Source organism: Anabrus simplex, chromosome 1 (genome assembly GCF_040414725.1).
Source record: "Anabrus simplex isolate iqAnaSimp1 chromosome 1, ASM4041472v1, whole genome shotgun sequence".
Lineage (NCBI taxonomy): Eukaryota > Metazoa > Arthropoda > Insecta > Orthoptera > Tettigoniidae > Anabrus > Anabrus simplex.
This window is the reverse complement of record NC_090265.1, coordinates 1496700176-1496721317: the sequence shown is the minus strand read 5'-3', so window position 1 is coordinate 1496721317 and position 21142 is coordinate 1496700176. Positions and strand designations below refer to the sequence as shown.

Here is a 21142-nt window from a genome sequence, read left to right as displayed (position 1 = left end):
GGAAGGTTTAGCAGTAACCTAGTTTTATAAACAGTGCTTCAGTGTGAAGACCTTTGTCAGTAGATTTACTGGCACATTGATAAAAATATATATTGTTGAGGCAAAATACTTGTGTGGAAGTGTTTCCAGTCTTGCCTCATTCAGGACTGATCTTTATCTAGCCAGGTTTATTGCCTATGTATCAGTCAGCAACAGAATTTTGTAAAAGATGGTTCTTCGAGAGTTTGAGTCATTCTTATCAATGGTTATTATTAATAAAATTATTATTCAGTGTATAGAGTTACAATATATACCTCAAAAAATACTCAATTATTTACATACATATAACAGTACTCTGGAGATCAGTTTGTAATTTTCTGAAATACCCATAGAACCTAGCCTCACTTCAGTGTTACCAGCTATGATGTTTATTAAGTGTAAATTACTGTTTTATATAGTTTAGTATATTCTATTGTTTTTAAAATGTAAATTGTTATAAGCAGCTCAATATTTTTCCATAAGATAAAATGCTGTAAAAATAATTTATACATTGCCAGAAAAATGAAATTGCAGTCCTTTAACACAAGTTACAGTTACGTTGATATTACATCTTCAAGTAATGTAGTTGGGTTATGGTAATTTATCACATAACCAGCTCACTACATTCATAAGTTTTGAGTTACGAAGTATGCCAAAGGTATTGTATCAATAGTACTCCATCAAGCATCAATTACACCTTTACTCTTGCATGCAGATGAATCATGTTGTTCCATGCTTCTTGCATTTGTGACCTAGGTGATCTGACATTGCATCAGGTGTTAAACCACTATGTTTGATACCTGTTTAATAGTGGAGAGGTCAGACAGTCTTATTGAATATTTGAAAAGCATGTCGAATGAAGTGAGCAGTATGTATGTGGTCACTGTCCTGCTGGCACAATATACTGATTCCTGTTGCAGGAATGGCTGCAGAACAGTAAGTTCTAAAACATTTCTGAGGTCTGCATTGTTTATGTGAATGCTCTTCAGTTGCAAGAGCATTGTTTAACTATGTTTGATCTTCTAAGCAGTCCTCTCAAGACATCACTGTAGATGAATTAGAAGTTCATGCAGCATAAGTGAAAATCTGGCCAGAGCCATGCATGCCCATTGACCATTTGCAAGTTAAATATATCTAGTGGTTTACTGTAGCCACATTAGCTCAGATCTGTTCTGTGGAAACCATGTGGTCTTGTGTTACTATCTTAAGAATGCTTCAATTTGATAGGTATCTGTATAACGTTGTTGTCCAGAACCTGGTCTAAGAGTATGGGAATGTTCTTTTGATCACTGCTGCCAACATTGAAATACCATTGACTTGTCATATCCAACATGTACTTCAGTTCTTAAACTTCCAGCATCTTGAAGGCACAAAATATAAATTATATCTTGGGTATATTTCTGTGATATAGCAACTGATTACACTGGACTTCCATACCATTTAGACTCTTCTTGAAATATACTAGGTGGTCTAGCAAATGCAGACACCCCTCAATATTTCCTCAGCTGTTTAAGATATCAAGACTAGAATATTGCCAAATGATAGTATTTAAAGGGTGTGAGGGAGTAAATTGCCGGATAGCTACTATTTGTAACACTTGTAAGTACAGAGAAATTGAACCAAAAATGGAAACATACATTTACATTTTGAAAGTTTTTGAGAGGAATAATTCAGCAATACAGTATTTGCAATTAAATGTTTCACAGAAATGCCCACGTAATGTGTAAATGTGATGGAGCTTGTTGGGCATGCAATATGGGGCAGGTGATGTTTGTAGACAACACTCGCAGTGTAGCACGAGTTAGCAACCATGCTGTCCATTACCTGGACCACCCAGCATATACCTATTAGCGATCTTGACACAGCCAAAGCTTCAGTAAGAGAAGTAGTTCTCCCAAAGAAACTACCTGTGCTGAATGGAGAAGAAATTAAAATGGTGAGAGAGGTTAAATACTTCAGAGTAGCCCTTGTCTGCAAGTTTATCTGAAACCATCATTGTAAGGAACTTTACAACAAATTCATCAGATGAATGTATGGCAATGGATGGGAACTCAGACTTAGTATGATTATTGTTATGTACCAGGGTATTGTCCCCGTTTCTACCATCAAGGTAATTTGCCCCAGACTAGTCAGCCGATCCCAGGCGTGCTCGGTCCGAACAATGATAAAATAATACCCTAAAATACATACACCCTGGATCTTGATGGGGAACATATAACTTAATATGGACACGGTGTGGTCAATTAAAACTACGAATAAAGCAAGGCGAAACACGACGTCAGTTTGGGGTAAAATCTGTTTATTAAAATAAACAAGATAAATAATTTTAAAATAGCAAAAGTATCAAATGATCCAGATTTACATGACTCAGATTGTTGTTTATTTTCCCTCAGCTTGATAAAGTCCATCTTGAGAATCAGAATATATTACAAATTTACAATGTATGCCGACACACATACTTACCATATCAAATGAAATCTTATCTTGAAGTTTCATTAATTTTAACACTTGAGCTTGCGTGCTCGCACCGCGCTCCTGGTTTTACTTTTTGTTAACACTTTCAACTGTAGATGAGTACTTTCCCCATTTCTGCACATTTGACATTGCAGTGGAGTTCCTAACCTTAAGAAAAGACATGATCTAATGCACAAAATGGGCGGACAAACTAATCTAGCTGTACAATATATATATAACACGCTGAGTGGTAAAACATCCTATGCACAAAATATATACATCGTGGAGTCATGAGGAATCTCATGACCGCAGTAAACAATGTGGATAGGAACCACACCAAATAAACACATGTAAATGGCAATATATACATTCAAAGAAACAAAAACATATCATATTTTCCAGGGTTCACCAAGGAAAGCATGCAGCATTCACGCAACTCGCATCCACTTAAAGCCTCAACGAAAATGAAAGGAAACATAATTACACGTTAAGCAATACTTCCTATTCAACACAGGTTCCTGAAAAATAATTACATGACACCAAATCAATCAACTGGTGGACTTTCCAATATCACGCACAAATCAACGTGGATTCCTGAAATGAAGTTACGTGACCTAAATTCATAAAAATTTAAAAAAACACAGTAGGCTTTACCTTTCAATACCTAATTCAACGCGGTATCCTGGAAGAGATTACATGACACAAATATTCCTCCCCGCGGTTACATCAATAAAAGAAAATCTTAACAAAACATCGCAGTATAAAACTCTCATTAACTGAAACAGCCATAGAGACATGGACAGAAGCAGTAAAATCACAAAGTATAGGCCGCTCAAATAAAACTCTCCTCGGTAGACAAACATATCACCCTCGCCAACACACGGCGGAATGACTCAAAGTGGAGATCCACGTCTCCCAAAATAAAGCAGCAATACCAAAACCACAGGGTCCAACCCTTTACACACGCTGCTCAACAGTCTACCCGAGGCAAGTCACACAATCAAGAAAATGCAGGCCTTTCAGATGAGGAACGCGTCCTCTTGCTCAAAATCACACAAAATAATATCTCATGTCTTAAAGTTGCGTAAAACTGAAGAAGTATGAAGGACTTCGTCTAACATACGATTGCATGAAAGAAACACGACCGCGCTGGTCTCAAATCAAAGCACTCGCGTACAAAGTAAACATGAATAATAAAGTGGCCAACTCTGTAATAAATATGATAAACTGAAACTAAGAAATTGCCACATTGACAATCGATCATGTCTGAACATCAGAAAGTTACTGAAATATCTCATTCCTACATCACGAGAAACTCATATTGATAACAATAATAATAATAATAAATTTTATAGAAATTTTATTCTAATATTCGGAACTTAAAATACGAAACAGCGTTCATGGAACTCGTGAACCAATTACTAATTTACCACCTAGATATACAAAATAGTCGTGAAGATGATGCTAACAATTTCGTGGATCCACACTCCACCGTCTTACACACTCTCATTCACACATCATGCAATGAATCCCAGAAAACATGACGGCATGTTTCCGTACACTTTGAACTCCCATTAACAATACTTTAATCTAGTCCTTCCTGACTTTAATTTGAATCCTTATTTACATTTACAATTAAGCCCCGAGATGTACACTGCGTCTCAAACATCAAAGCAAACAAATCAAAATATTATATCAGGCTAAAATAAGAAACTGACTCGCAAAGAAATGACGCTAACCACTCAGCTAAATAAACCAGAATAAAATGTAAGAAAGCAAGCTGCGACCTCATGAAAACGGTCCACATTTATGTTACAATTTATATTTACATTAACAAACTTCCTATCATTTACTTTAAATGGGGTGTAGTCCTTCCAAACAAAGCTACATCTACAGAAATTAAATATCAAACTAACCTATCCCCTTTTGCAACATTAAACACGTTCACACTCACATAATTACTTTAAAACTCTGTACTCATCTGTTATGTTGACTTATGGCCGCTCGTCCTCAGCAGACAGCCGACCCCATCTTGTTTTTAGTCAGCCATATCGATTATGATGCTCCCTTCAGAAAAGGCTTGGATCAGTCCTTTTGTCTCCATCGAGGGGTAGAAAGGTGATGTCATATTTTCCGTTGCTGCTTCTGCTTCTGGATGTTGTCTAAAACATCCCCTCGTTCACAATGTAGAAACTAGGTCAAGATCAACCGGCCGGTTACTAGAATACTACAGCGGGGGGTAAATTCCACTGACCGTGAAACCAGTTCCCACTCAGTAGCGGAACCGCTCATCTTATCTACTCCTGTAACTATGTCAAATATTTCTCATTTTATAAACGGCTAGACTGAAAATTGTATAGTTTATGCCCTCGGAAAACTATTTACACCGGCAAGCTATTGTTCATTTTGAAATGATTAAATGGAACTGTTCTCTCCCTTTGGTAGTCGCAAGTTAAATACCATCCTCCCAGTATTAGAAAACTTGAGTATATCAAAGGTAGACTGAGCATCTTCCAACGAAATCTTACGAGTCCCCACACGATCACTCGTGTAAATAACAACTTCTTCTTACGATGTTACCTGCACAAAATCTCGTCAAATAATAGGGTAACTAACTGACTCGGTCATCGTTTTTATTAACTCGTCCTCGAAGACGCCGTCGAATCCTTGGTGGGGGCCGCCTCGCCATATTGACGGTGGCTCTATCGTTTCATTGGCTCGATGCATCGCGTACCTGACGCTTACTTCAAACATCTCTTATAAGCGACCCTAGCCTCTCGCCCGGGCATCCGAAATGTCCGTTGGAGTTCTGTTGTTCCTTTGTTCGGCTTTGTGTGCGTCATGTCGAAATACCACCTTCTAAACTTAGCTGGTGAGCATACAAACCAGAGTTCCACACTCCCTGCAGAAATTGCGACATGTGCTGTTGAATGTAGATGTTTCCTGCCAGCTACTAGTACTTAATAAAATGAAATATTCTCTGTACATTCGAATAAATGACTGATTAATTAAATGAGCACTTCAATAAGGGCTCAGTATGAAGGGCATTTAGACTATTTGGTGCCTTGGCCTGGTGAACATGACACTGAACATAAACTCCCTTTTACATCTAGGTAAACTCCAAAAAACTGGAGCTTGCAAAATAACCGTAACAGCTACTATGGAGGTGCTGTTAAGTCTCACCCCTTTAATCTATTATTGAGGAGGATAGAATGACATCCCATAGAATGCAGCAGGGTAAGAAACTAAACATTCTGTGATCATTGTCAAAAAGTTCTTTTGTAGGTGATCCCAAATTTAACATCAGTCAGAGTGTGCTTCAGTAACTTGTCACTTCAGTAAGAATGAAAGGTCATTATAGACACAAACTACTGGAATAAAAAACTTGTTCATCATGATCGTTCTTTGATCTAGCCCACTGACAGGTCAAGAATGTACTTGGGAACATGTTCTGTGGTATACAGAATAAGATCAAGAACAAGTACAAACTTCTCCCTGGGAAAATGTGCAATAGTGTTTGAGATATTACTATGCTAATTCTACAGTGTCTATATGAAGGTATTAGAAGAATATATTCATATACACAGATTATAATAATCCAGAGATGCCAATTTTCAAGAATGGCAATTCGTAATGCAGCCGTTTTATATATATATATATATATATATAAATTTCAAGATCTTACTATCTTACTAACTTCCATATCATTGGAAAATCAATGAACAACATACAATTCAACCACATATTCAAAGACTGGCATATAAAGAGTGAATGATTCTTACATGCTAAAGTAACAGATGATCTGCAGTACATATCTGAGTGGAGGTTGAAGGATCATTTCTTTTGTTGAGTACTGTAGTTGCTCCCTTAGCAGCTTGTAGTTGCTGTTTGGTAAACATTCACTGGTGACATGCTTTTCCTCTGCACTAACAGAGCACTTAACAGTTCGGTGTTCATATTAACACGGAACTCAGTCTTGTTCTTCCTCACCATGCGCAACTGAAAAATCGCAGCTACACACACTACAAAACATGTGTGAATGAGATTCTGAGAAACGCAGTAAACAGGGCCATTCTTTCAAGTGTTCCTCCCTAAATTTTTGAATTATTTTTGGTTTATTACTAGCGTCACTAATCATGGTAACATTACCACACGTATTTTCCTGCACAAGAAATCGCTTCATTATTTCAAACCTTTCGCATTTTGTTACACATGATTAGCATATATCCTAGAAGAGCAATATATGTAAATTTGGCAACAAAAATCTGTATAAATACTTCTTAAACAGTCATGCACACAGTATCCACAATGAAACGGAGTCTGTCACCACTTTGCCGCCAAAACAATGACAAAAGAACTCGCATACTTGCATGGAAGTCTGGTCATATGACGAACAAAGACAACAACTCCGCAAGATATACCACTTCACAGGTGCCTATTTTTCCAATACTGGAAGCACACACTGCGTTCGGCACGTGAAAACTCGAAATATTCTTAAACAAGGGACAGGAAATAGATATAAATTATTACTGAGAAATCTGAAAATAATATTCCGAGAATTCAAGCTGTAATGGCATTCCTTGTGTATCCTTTTGAACACTTCTTACACTTAGATTTAAAAATCAACAAAAAATCGTAATTTGTGGTGTGTGATTCGTAAAGGCGTAATTGTGATGGGTAATTCATAATTATTACGATTGAATCGTAATAGTTGGCATCTCTGATAATCTCAGACAGTAGAGCAGCACTAAAGGCTCTATCAAGTCCTGAAGTGACTTTTCGCTGGTAGGAGTATTCTGCAACACTCCGTGGGCTTCTTGTCACAGAGGCGTTGAGCAAAGTGAAGAAAGTTGATAAGCTTGTTTGTCAAGGATCAGGATTTAGCTTTCATGTGCTAGAATACAAGTGTCGCACTTCAGAAGCAATCAAAAAGTCCAAGGAAAAACACTTGCTAAAATTGGAAAACAACCACCAGTATAAAATATGGAAAAGTATTCCTCCTAGGACTGTGTAAGAAAAAGCAATGAGAATACTTCTCAGATGCTGAATAAATCACAAGATCTGTAACATCTTTCCTGTCCGGCCCCGCGGTGTAGGGGGCAACGCATTGCTTGTCACCCAGTGGCCCCGGGTTTGATTCCCGGCCCAGTCAGGGTTTTTTGATTGTAATGATTAATATCCCTGGCCTGGGGACTGGGTGTTTGTGACGTCCTTAATCTTCCTTTCCTCACACACAACATTCTACACTACTGCCATTCCAATTACACGCAGGTTCATCCAATATGGTGCCAGTAGGGGCAAAAGATCCACATGGGTCGACGCCCTGAACAAATAGCATTTAAAAAGAAAAAAAAAACAGCTTTCCTCATAGAATATGCCCCTGCAGAGACTTACTTAACCTGTTGGAACCTGAATAATTGTTCCTCCTGCAGGGACAGAAAACTCTATTTTTGAGAATTATACAGTAACTTGGTTTACTGAGAATTATTAGAAAACTTACATTTTTAGAGAGCTGCTTTCATCACAGATCGATGTCTAAACGTTCAGTAACTGTTTTCCAGTCTTCAGTAGTGAATCATGAATCATCGTCTCTCTTTTTTTTTTGACAGCTTTCCAGATGAAGTGGCACACACCACATTTTTCACATAGCTGCCTAACTTCTGACCTTAATTTATGAGCCTTTCACGCTTTGCAGGACCTGGAAGGATGATTTTTCCTTTCTGTTGGGGGTATAAGAACTGGAAAATGGCCCCATTCTTGTCCCTGATGAAAAATCATCATTTTTAGCCACTTCGTGATATCTTTGTCACCATGTTTATTTACTACAAGTGCAGGCAGATTGCATTTTATCTTTTTATACAGCATTCTATGAACTTGGTAGGGTGCATTTTATATAGAAGATTCCGTGAACAAGGAGTAATCTCTTTGTTCCGCAAGACCCATCTCTTGCCAGTAACTTAAACTACTGGTGTATATACGTTAGTATGGAACAGTTCCATAAGTCGGCGACAATTGTTAAACAAGATGAAAATCCTGAATAGCAACTTAGAGTTTGCTCTTGTGAGGTTCCAGCCCACAGGAAATATATTTGGAGACACAAAATAAAACTAGACTATGTGAATCTGAATTCAAAAAATGGTATTGTATTCTCTAGTTATTGACACAGGGATAATGGACTGGTGTTTACCACATAAGGTAGTACATTAAGCCTGTAGATACAATGCATCCAGTTTCTAGAACTATGCTGACAGTCCTTGTGAGAGGGGGGAAAAATAAGATTAGTTAAGAGTATGTATGTGTTGTAAGCAGGGTCTAAGTCTAGAACGTACTGGTACTTCAAAATGTAGCTGTTCTTATTTTTGACATTGTATATCAATTAATGTCCCCCTCAAAATATTTATTAACCAACCTCATTGATTCAGTCATTCCAAATTGTGAAACATCTGCCATGTTTGGAATAATGACTGCTCTGTATCAATGCACTATGTTCTGGTACTTGATAATTTAAGGTAATTGTAAATGGCTTTAAAGGTGAAGTCTTGTGTGGCTCAGTTAATTCAGAAATTCTGTTATTGATTGCTAAATTCTTCATTTTGATATAATTGTTTTCACAATTTAATGATTAACCTTTGTTAAGGGTAAAATAAGTTGCTGGAAAGAATAGAAATTCATATTAAATATTAATTTAAAAAATTGCTATTTTCTTTGACTTGGTGAATAGGACTGTAGTCCTATGATGCAAAGACTTTGGTAATGGTCAAAGTTGTCATTTTAAAAGTTATGCACAGAAAAGCTTACAAAATTACAATAGAATAAAAATATTGATCAGCGCTAAATTGAAATTTTCCTCCTTACGAAAAGAAATGTTTTTATTCTCTCCATGTATACCAGCTACTGTAATAATTGGGTAATTTCCACACAAGACATTTGATTGCCAAACAGGGTTATTTTACACAGATGGTCTTGCTATGAGGCACATTGCCTGTGTGCCACAGAGCCTCCACCTCCGATGGCTGCCCGGTCACTCATCATGGTGGCCAAGTGCCTACAGAACCTGGCAAATCTGGTAGAGTTTGGAGGCAAAGAGCAGTATATGGAAGTTGTCAACCCTTTCATCCTTAAAAACAAAGAACGGATGGTGGTGTTTCTGGACCAGCTTTCAGTAAGTGTTGCCTCCTTTTAATATATTAGTATACTACTTTTTTTTTTTTTTTTTTTTTACATAAGGAGTTAGTTAAAAGAAGTAGATTTTCTAAATATTAATCATATGTAACTACAGTACAAAAATATACAAAATGCCGTTAAAGGCTGTTATGCCCTTAAGAGCTCAAACTACAGTTGATGAACTACCGGTATATCCCCTGCTTGCGATTATTTCTCAGCTGGTTCTACTCTTCTTACGTTGAAATCCTTGTAAAATAGACTCTAATCATATTGTAGATCTGCTTCTGGTACTTTTAGTTTCCATGACAGAATCCATTAGTCTCCTAGGTAATCTCATTCCAGCCTTCATTTTTGCCTGCCTTATCATCTAATATCCATCATATACAATACCTCATTTATAGGGAGCAGATTTGTATGTGCTAAAAAAAAAAAAGTGAAAATATTAATTCTTTATGTGGGAAAAAACTTAAAATATTTAATAAAAATTGTAAAATATTCTGCTTTAAATGTCACATAACTACTTGTGTTCAAGAGGTAAATAAATATAAAGTTTTGTATTAAAATATGGTGCTACCAAACGTGCTCCTTAAGGCAAATGGATATCTGTATATGGAAAAGTACAGTACGGTCGGTATATTAATTTTTAATGTGTCCAAGTAGATATGATATTTACAGTAACAGTAATGTTTTGTTTAAATATAGCTAAAACAACCTGTCATCTCTGAAAAAATTGTAGCAGTTTGTACTCACCAATCACATGCTGGAATATTAGTTGCTAGAAGTAATCTTCGAATTGCAGTGAACAACAAAGGTTGTCTCCAAATTGTCCATCACAAATGCATGTCGATTATCTCTAAAGAATGCCTTATTCTGAGACAATAATCGCTCCACATCACAGGATGTCGGATGTGCATAATTAAAGAGAGGAATGTCACCAACACTGACACCTTCATTTTCACCAACATGAGCACTCTCCAATACTTTAGCAACTTCGCACATTTTTTTTAAACCCTCTGTTTTTACAGAACAAAGTTTGATATTTGACATTTAACAGTCTATGTACCTGCAAAGCCGAAAGTGAATCTATTTTTTCAACAGCACGCACTTCCTTCACTGTTTTGGACAACAGATTAGTAGATTTTTCAAGTATGCTTATGATTTTACACGGGAAGCTTATATTAGCAGATATAAACACCAAATCGGTTTTCAGAGAGCTGTCTTTCAGTAACTCTTGAAGAATCTCAATTGACGACGTATCGTTTTTATCTAATGCATTCACGAAGGCTGCAAAAGTTTCAAAATTGCCTGCATAGTATACCACTGAAGGCCTTCAGCTGATTTTTTAATGTAAGCTGCACTATCAGTAATTAGAAGTAATACACTGTCATATTTTACACCTTTTGGCTGAAGTATGTGCGCGGCTTCATTAACCCTCTCGTGCATGATGACCTCATATGAGGTTGTGGAGTTCTTATGCGTTTTTAATCTCAGTTGTACATTTTCCCTATTGCCTTCTCAACATTACAGTCAATATGACACATATACCAGTGATACCTTGCTTTTATTTATATAACAGATGGTAAAACAGCCCTACGTCCAAAGGTACTCCTACAAACCTGTCAACATCCATGCCTACCAACCCCCATTTTTTTTTCCGTGGGCCTTCCCCATCCAGTTACCACAGGCCAGGAGTACCTCTTGCATCAACCTCAAAGGTATTACAGACCTCCGGTCTTGCAAGTATACTTACGCTTTGGAATACGTACCCATGGCCTGTAGGCAGAAATGATCCATTTCTGAATGTTAAAAGCTTAGGCCCGGTTTCTTCAACGAATCTTAAGTGTTAACTCAGCTGTTAAGGAGACTTAACACATAATTTAACAAAATGGTCGTCTCATCAAGAATTGTTAACTCTAACAAATGTTAATACTTGTGTTAAATTAACCTGGCAGCAGCCCTATGTTAAACCTCTTAACAACTGCTAAAATTTCAAAATGGAGGCATGTAGAAGACGTAAGTTTGAAGCTTTACTGCTGTATGAAGACTATTTATAAGCTGAAGAAGGCAAAGGACGACCCATACTAAGAAATAACTACTTTCTAGAGTTGTCAGAAGTTATATTTCTAATTACCAAAGCCATAATGAACAAGATACTAGACAATATTGAAAATACGGAGTTTCCAACAGTGAGGACAAAGATCATGAGGCAGGATCCGCTTCGGACCACATGGAGGTGATAGAACACTAAAATGCGAACACATTTTACTCAAACTTGTCAGGTCTGCAACCTAATAATTTCCGAAAAATTTATGAATCCCCCGATTCTAATACAACATCTATATACTTGAAAAGTTGCAATACCGACAAGAGGAGCAGTGGGCCAGTGGTCATCGTACTTGTCTCCTAACTGCGACGACGTGAGTTCGAGTCCAGCCATAGACATACTTTTAAAATACAAATTAAATTATTGTTTCAGGGAATATGAAGGTAAAATGTGAATAAAATGAATAATCAAATTGCAGTGGAACTTTATTTTCTACCTAAAGTTAATAGAAAGAGATCCAGATATATATATAAAGAGATCCAGGAGTAACTGTGAGAACGTTTAGGCCTATATTAATTTCAGGTAGAAAATAAACTGTACTGCAATTTCTGTAATATTCTTATTCCAGTTTTTATCTTAACGTTCCCTCAAATATTAACTTAATCGTCTTCTTATTCTTCTTATTTATCTGTTTACCCTCCAGTGTCCTGGAACTTCAGACTCTGGGTCGGGGTTACAACTTGGGAGGATGACCAATACCTTGCCCAGGCGGCCTCACCTGCTATGCTGAACAGGGGCCTTGTTAGGGGATGGAAAGATTGGAAAGGGAAGACAAGGGAGAGGGAAGGAAGCGGCCTGGCCTTAAGTTAGGAGGAGAAGTGGGAAACCACAGAAAACCACTTCCGGGATGGCTGAGGTGGGAATCGAACCCACCTCTAATCAGGTGACCTCTGAAGGCTGAGTGGATCCATTCCAGCCCTCGTACCTCTCTTCAAATTTCGTGGCAGAGCCGGCAATCCACCCCGGGCTTCCAGGGGTGGCAGCTAATCACACTAACCACTACACCACAGAGGCGGACATATTAATTTATTTTGTGCAAAAATCATAGCTGTGATGAGACTCGAATTCACGGCTACATGGTTCGCAGACAAATACGATGACCACTTGGCCACCACTCCCTTCCGCTGTGATGTAACTCCTAAGTATATATGCCTTGTATTGGAATCGGGGATTCATCAATTTTTCAGAAGTTATTAGGTTGTGGACCTGACATGTATAAGTAAAATTTGTTCGTCTTTTAACACCCTTATACACGAGTTACCATTGAATGTCTCCCCACAGGTACGTTGAAGCTCAGTGAAATCGGTTGACTACAGGGTCTGGGCTATACTTGTTAGATATTATGCTTGAGACACTTTTCATGTAATTGTAGGCGACCATGTTCACGAGTACAAAAAAAAAGTGTGTAGAATCCTGCAAAGGATTCCTGCTGCCACTGCAGCATTAACAAGGCATTACATTATTTTCCCCGCAATAAAATAATGCTCAAAAACCATTCAAAACACATAAATTATCACATTTTCCCGGTGTTAAGAATATAAGAATAGGCTATATCGAATGTTGCGATATAACAGTCCGTTCTTTCACTTTTTAAGCACAGTCGCATAATTTTAAATTAAAATTAAATGAAATATAAACTCGCATTCATCATAATGCTTTTGTTGCCTCTTACTTGACATGTTTACGTCTTATTGGTCTCCGCTAACCATAACCTATAATAATGTGAACCATGTGTCTGTGTGACAAAATACTACTTCAACACACCACTAAGAGCGCTTTATGTAAATAAACAAAAGACGCTCACTGTCAAACGCGTTCAGAAATCTCACTGAAATGTGTTAATTTGTCTTTAACAATTGTTTCATAACAAATGTTGGAAATGTGTTCGTGAAACAGGGCACTTTTAAACAAAGTGTTAAATTAATAACAATTGTTAGTTAACATTTGTTAAGTAAAATTTAACATACTGTTGAAGAAACCGGGCCTTAGAATAGTATTCACAAAAAATTGTATATACATTCCATTATGGTAAATCACATCACGTACAAGAGTTTATCACCAAACACAAACAAGAAATAATTCATGCAAGAGGATTAAACAACCTAGCTACAGTGACATGGTTTGCAGCAGGCATTTCTTCACAGGCTAGCAAATAAGAATGTTCACAAGCAGTTTTGTCATTCTTCAACACACCATCATTTCCTAGTTTTCTGCCACTTGAATCAGTGGTTTCGTCAATGCTCACCCACAGTTTTTTTGCTATCACATACTGCCTGAATTCTTTGTAAAGTTTGTTTGTAACTTTTGGGAGATAGTTTCAACAATACATAGAGGAATTTAAAAACATGTATGTATTTTAAAATTAATGTATTTTGTTAGGAATTTTCTCAGTCCCGGATTATTTATTTTGCCAAGAGGAATGTCGGCACAGACAAATGCTCTACATAAATCTAAATAATACTGGGAGTATTTGGATGAGCCTACATTTGAAGTAGCTGGTCCATCTATTGGTAATTATCCCAACCACACACGCGAAGCAGCTGCAATGTGCTTATTTCTAAACAAATGCTGGGTTAGTTGAGAACGTTGATCTGCACTTATTGTTTTACCACAGGGTTGGCAGAATAATACTTTTCCATCGGTAGTGAAAATGTTTTTAAATTCCTCTGCATATTGTTGAAAACGCGATCGTGTAGTAGACTTCACTTTCGGCATTGTTTTGCAGGTTACACACAAATTTACAGTGAATCACTGATCAGTAAAAAAGAATAGCAGTAGACACTGAAGGAAATATTTCTTCTGTCTTAGAAATTCAGACAAAATCACACAACCTTAGGAATGATACAAGGACCTGAGTAACTAAACTTGCTCTCAGGAGTGACACAATCCCACTCGGCCAGTGTGCAGTTTAATTTACAGTAATCTCCATCGCCTTATCTTTCCGTGATTGCCTTTCGCTGGCATTACCATTATAGCACAGAAACATTTTACATTTTATTGAATAACAAATATTGCCTATTTATATGCTTATTATAGATTTTTACAATATGTGTTTTTATGTGAAATAAGATTAGGTTTTAATGCTTGGAGAATTTTAATTTTTTCAGTTTCCCAGTTCACTTTTGAGTGCCAATTTGATCTCTGACATGTTCTGCCATCTGTTGGGCATTATGTAGAACTAATTGATCAGAGATTATAGCTTTGGGAAGTAACTTACGGAGCTTTCTGTAGACGTCTGTGGAGTTCATCTGTTATGTAAACAAACGTGGCTGAACAACAATCTAGTTGCTCTTGCAGCGATGTTATTTCAGATCACAGAATCTTTCAGTTATTAACCACAGCAGAAAGTGATGATGGAGACGATGATTTTAATAAATTGTTAAGCCATTTTGAAAGTGTGAGTGATACAGAGAGTGCTGAAAATATTGTATATGAGAGAGAAACAGAGCCTCTTTCTAAACAAAAGAAGAAAAACACAATGAGTTCAAAAGCTGTTTTATCACTATTTTCGTGGCGGATAGATTACTTTTCTTCACCAGACTTTCGAATAACTGTGACAGGCTCTGAGGGCCAAGTAGTGTTTGATCACAACCCAAAAATCATTGATTTTTTAAAAACTTTTGTGCCAGTGAAGTTGGTGCAGCTACAAATCGGCGTCACAAACCACCAGTAGAAAACATTTAACTATCACCACATTTGAGGTTTAGAAAGTATTTTAAGATCTCAACTTATGTACTTCTAAGAAGTTACATGTATTAGTTGCCTACAGATTTTAGGAAATATTATTATTTTGGGCTCTTTACTTTGTATAAAGATAATGCATGCATGGGCACAAAAGTGTAATTTTGTTTTCTCTCAAAATAATATTGAACATAAGTGTAGGATTTTCCATTTGCATTTAGATTTATAAAGAACCAACATTTATAAACATTTTAAGCTAACCACCCGACTGACAAGTTACAAATTGAGGCTTGTACAAATTTTTTATATACAAATGAAAAAACTGAGCACTGAGGTACCAAACAGTCAACTGGTAACTCAGCACTTAAAAGGTTAAATTCCAAGTGAAAATTGTGTGCCTCAGTTCTTTAAGATTAGTGGTAGTATTTTTAGAAATATCTTGTTGTAAGTTTTGAAAGTGAAATGTCTCATATAGATATTTGTAGGTTTAGATTATTTTTGTGGGTCTTTATAAGAGCATCATTACTATTCAGTTGACAGAATGGTATGGTATAAGCAGATTTGGCAAGTTACTTCTTACAGTTTTTACATGATATACGTGTAATTTACTTGTGTGGACAATACCAATATAATGGTCCGTTATTGGACATTATAAATTTTCCAGCTAACTCATTCTTGGTTACCTGCGTTTCGCCCTCGTGTGCTAAGTTAGGCTCGTCAGTTGGGACTTAGCACACCACCCAAGACGCAAGGCTAGTGCATACCATGGAGGCCACTGCATAGGCTATTTGAAGCCACCAGCAGTGCCAATGCACTAAGAGAGCTATGTCTCATTTCCAAAAATAGATGCCTGCTTGGCCATCAAATGATGTAGATGTTGATTCCCATGGGAATCAACATCTACATCTACATCATTGTGTGGACAATCTGCCTTTTTTTTTTTTACAGAGATGTAAAAAGTCTTTTAAAATATAAAAATGACCTTATCGTATTTCATTTTAAACATAATTTTTCTTACACATTTCAGCCCTAATTGTCTGGCTGGTTATCTCGCCATGGGAATGAGTAGGCCATACAGCCAGCATCTCAACTCTGAGTGTTGGGCGGTAGTAAATAACCTGATTCCCTAAGGTGACCAACAGCTTTCAGTGGACGAGTTTCCTTAGGTGAGGTGATAGTCCCTTGGTGTAGGAAATAACAATGGAACCCATCGAGTAGTGTCTGCCCCAGGTTAGAGGCGGCTGCAGAAGGTGTCTGTACTCCGTGGTACGAGTGGCCTGGTCACTTGTTGGCAGTAGCTCTAAAATGTGCCTTTGGGAGTGACGACCCCATCATAATAACAGCCTAAAATGAAAATGTCACTTTTAGATCAGCCTCAGGAAAGCGTAGGGCATTCCCCAGAAGCGATACACAGTTTTTATTCTGGGAAAACTGTGAGAAGTGGGCGACCAGTAGAGAACAGTTTGAAGGTGACAATCAACTTCATGTCACTGATTGGAAAATCAGAAGAGATGATTGAATTCATGGAGAAGGAGAATATAATAGGATTGATTAAAGTTGAGTGGGAAGGAGAAAAAGAAAGTAGTACTTCAGGAGTGGAGGACATACGGCACAGAATAAAGTAGGGATATCCAACAATATGTTGGTTGAGTATGTAGATAAGTGATAAAATAATAAAGATACAGTAAAGAACAGAGAATGGAGTAAAGGATTTCATCCAAGTGTATATGCACCCCAGACTGGATGCAAAGAAGAAGAGATGTACAAATTCCTGTAGACACTGCAGAGGGAAATAAAGGATGTGGAAGTGACTGACATGGGAGACTGTAATGCAATGGTAGGATGTGATAGAAGTAGTAATTGGACCTTTTGGATATGGAAAGAAGAATGAAGAGGGAGTGAATTTGGTGGATTTTTGTTTTGAGAAATGGGTTAAATGTGGGCAATTTGTGGTTCAAAAAGAAGAATAGTGGAAAGATTTTAAGATATGGATAGGGGAAAATAGAAGGACAGAGACAGTAATTAATGATTTCTTGGTGGAAAAAGCAAATCATACACAGTTAGATGTAACAGCCTTGTCAGAAGTAGCATTTGATGGAGACCATAGTAGTGGTAGGAAAAAAAGTGAAAAAGAAATAACAGAGAAGAAAAAAGTATGGAAATAAAGAAATGGTTATGTTGTTGTTGTTGCATTACCAGTCCATATATTGATTTGATGCAGCTCTCCGTGCCACCCTATCCTATGCTAACCTTTTCATTTCTGTGTAATTACATCATCTTATATCTCCTGTAATTTGCTTGTGATATTCATAGCTTGGTCTACCCCTATCATCTTATTGCCTATACTTCCCTCAAAAACCAGTTGAAAAAGTTCTGGGTGGCTTAAGTTGTATTCTATCATTCTATCTCCTCTCCTCACCAAATTTAACCAAAACATTCTCTCCTCTCACCAGTTTGACTCAGTATCTCTTTATCTTCCCATCTCACATTCAGCATTCTTCTGTAACACCACATTTCTATAGCTTCTATTCTCTTCCTTTCTGAGCTAGTTATTGTACATGTTTCACTTCCATACAAGACGAAAGTCTTCAAAAATATCTTTCTAATTCCTACGTCAGTATTTTAAGTGAGCATATTTCTTTTCTTAACAAAGGCCTTCCTTGCTTGTGCTATTCTTCATTTTATGTTCTCCTTACTTCTTCCATCATTAGTTATTTTACTATCCAAGTAACAATATTCATCTACTTCCTTTAAGACTCTATATCCTAATCTAATATTTCCTGCATCACCTAGCTTCATTCGACTGCACTCCTATTTTTGTTTTGGACTTATGTATTTTCATCTCGTACTCCTTCTCCAGGACCCTGTCCATACCATTCGGCAGTTTCTCCAGATCTTCTGCAGACTTAGGTAAAATACCGGTAACAATATCAACTGCAAATCTTGGGCTTTTGATTTCCTCTCCTTGGATTGTGATTCCTTTTCCAAATACTTTTGATTTCCTTTATTGCCTGTTATACGTAAACGTTGAAAAGGAGAGGGGACAACTGCAGCCTTACTTCACTCCTTTCTTGATTGCTGCTGTTTTTTCATAGTCTTTGATTCTTATCACTATAGATTGATTTTTGTACAGGTTGTAGATAATTCTTCTTTCCCGGTATCTGATCCCGAGATAGTCAGGATTGCTTCAAGTGTTCCTATTCTGAAGCCAAACTGATTTTCTCCCTGCTCAGCTTCAACTTGTCTTTCCATTCCTGTGTAAATATGTCATATGTGTTAAAATTTTGCAAGTATGAGATACTAATGGTGCTGTAGTTTTCATACTTGACAGCACCCCATTCTGTCAAAATCGGATGGCATCTCTCCTCTATCATACATCTTACACACTAAATGGAATAACCTCCCCATGCTGGTTTCTCCTAAGGCGGTCAGTAATTCTGAGGGTATGTCATCAATTCCAGGTACCTTGTTCCTATTTAGAACTTAAAAGGTATGGTCAAATGTTCCACTTTTACAATACTAAAATTTTATTTAATAATTTAAATAACATTTAAAAGATAACGGAACATGTTTCATCTATCTTGTAGACATCATCAGCCGAAAAGTTTATAAAGATTAAGCACAAAGGACAAGGACAAAAACACATTAAAAATAATTCGGACCTCCGAATTCGTCAGTTAAAATGTTGAAGAATACGCTAGAATGATCTGAGTACAACACTTGAATGCTGTTAAAAGTTAAAATTAAAATATTGAACACATGAGACGATTCAATAAAATTGGTAACAGAGTCCTCTTAACGTGATGATGGCGTGATGATGTTAACAATTCTTGATTTTTTAAAAGTAGGTGGAAATTTATTTAGACCATTTGGAAAACACAAAAATTTATAATAAAATTAAAGGTATTGTGTTCTGGACATGCTATGTTGATGATACGTTTGCCATAATAGATCATAATAGCACCAACGGCAATATCATCCTTGAACAGCTAAATGCGGTCAATCCATTGATCAAGTTTACTTCTGAGGTTGAAATCAATAATTCTTTAAACTTTTTAGATATCACTATTAACAGCAGCTCCAAGAAATTTTTTTATACTATCTTTAGAAAGCCCACCCAAACCGTAAACACCATTAGTCAAGATTCGATGCATCCGGACTCTCAAAAAAGAGCAACTTTTTATAGCTTAATTCATAGAGCTTTTTACGTCCCTTTATCTGGCAGAGCATTAAAAAAAACTCAATACCATCTACTTAATAGCGAGAAAAAACTGTTTTGGCAGGAATTTCATAGACAGGATAGTCAGCAAAATTGTTAACAAAATCCACTTCAACTCTGCTCAGAGAAACAAAAAAAGGAAAATAGATAACTACATCACCTTCACTTGCACCAATAAAAATATTTATGAAATCACCAGTATTATTAAGAAACATAATGACAATATAGCTTTTTTTTTCTAGTTGTTTTACGTCGCACTGACACAGATAGGTCTTACGGCGACAATGGGACAGGAAAGGGCTAGGAGTGGGAAGGAAGCGGCCGTGGCCTTAATTAAGGTACAGCCCCAGCATTTGCCTGGTGTGAAAATGGGAAACCACGGAAAACCATTTTCAGGGCTGCCAACAGAGGGGTTCGAACCTACTATCTCCCGAATACGGATACTGGCTGCACTTAAGCGACTTCAGCTATCGAGCTCGGTAATATTGCTTTTAAAACAGTCAACAACAATACTAGTCTCTTTTATAACCAGCACAAAATCAATAACATCAGGAATAAATACAACAAATCAGATGTATATAAGTTAAATTGTAACCAATGTTCTGCGAGCTACATTAGGCAAACTGGAAGAAGCTTTTTAATTAGATATAAAGAACATGTCAACGTCGCCAACCACAAAAAATATTCCGCCATGAGCACTCATGTAACAGAGTCCCATCATTCCTTCACCTCCATAGAGCAGGACTTAAAAAGAATATTTTTATTACAAGGGCAATTTACTCAAAGTTTTAGAAAACATCTTTATTAATATAGACCAAAAATGCAATCCTGCTTACAATTTAAATGAAATTTCAGAAACTGTGAACATTACTCAACAGTTCCTATTTTGTCAAGCCTCGTAACAAGCCTACACACAGTCGCAGCCCGCCTATTGTTTCCAGCCTTTCCCTACTCTCTCCTCATACCAGCTTCCACACACACGGCCTCCACAGTTCGCCTCCAGTCAACCATAAACATCTACACACGCTGGGCGAGCCTTTCTTGGTTAGGCGGGAACGTAAGTAATCACATGTGCCGCATTTTATTTTCATTCATTCTTTTGTATTATAAGATGCTTCAAAAACTTGCCTACTTTTAACGCTAATAATAGCTGTCATTCTCGTTCTAGGGCACTCCATTGGGGACTCCATTGCACATTCCACTTACAAAATAATGATCAGATATTCCGTCTACTTTTTTATCAAGAATTGTGAACATTATCACGCCAACAAGATGAACTCAATACCATTTTACTGGAATCCTCACTCGTGTTTAACATACGTTTAACAATTGTCTTCATTCTACTGAAACTAAACTCTGTGCTCTATATCACCAAGTTTCTACCAACTCATCGGCAAACTGTATGTCAACACAGCATCATCACGTTAAGAGGCCTCTGCTACCAATTTTATTGAATCGTCTCATGTGTTCAATATTTTAATTTTCACTTTCAACAGTATTCA

At 37.0% G+C, this 21142-nt stretch overlaps 1 protein-coding gene across 2 annotated transcripts in view; it reads left to right on the top strand.

The window, feature by feature from the left end:
• vap (RAS p21 protein activator vap) overlaps positions 1-21142 on the top strand; it is a 446783-nt gene that overhangs the window by 408775 nt on the left and 16866 nt on the right. The window contains exon 16 of one of the 2 annotated variants that reach the window (XR_010858638.2): positions 9430-9634. Coding sequence is in view for 1 of the 2 variants with exons in the window: in XM_067137984.2 (XP_066994085.1) it covers positions 9468-9634 (167 nt within the window). In the remaining variant the exon portion in view is untranslated. The remainder of the gene's footprint in view (positions 1-9429; positions 9635-21142) is intronic. The other variant, XM_067137984.2, reaches the window with a different exon arrangement.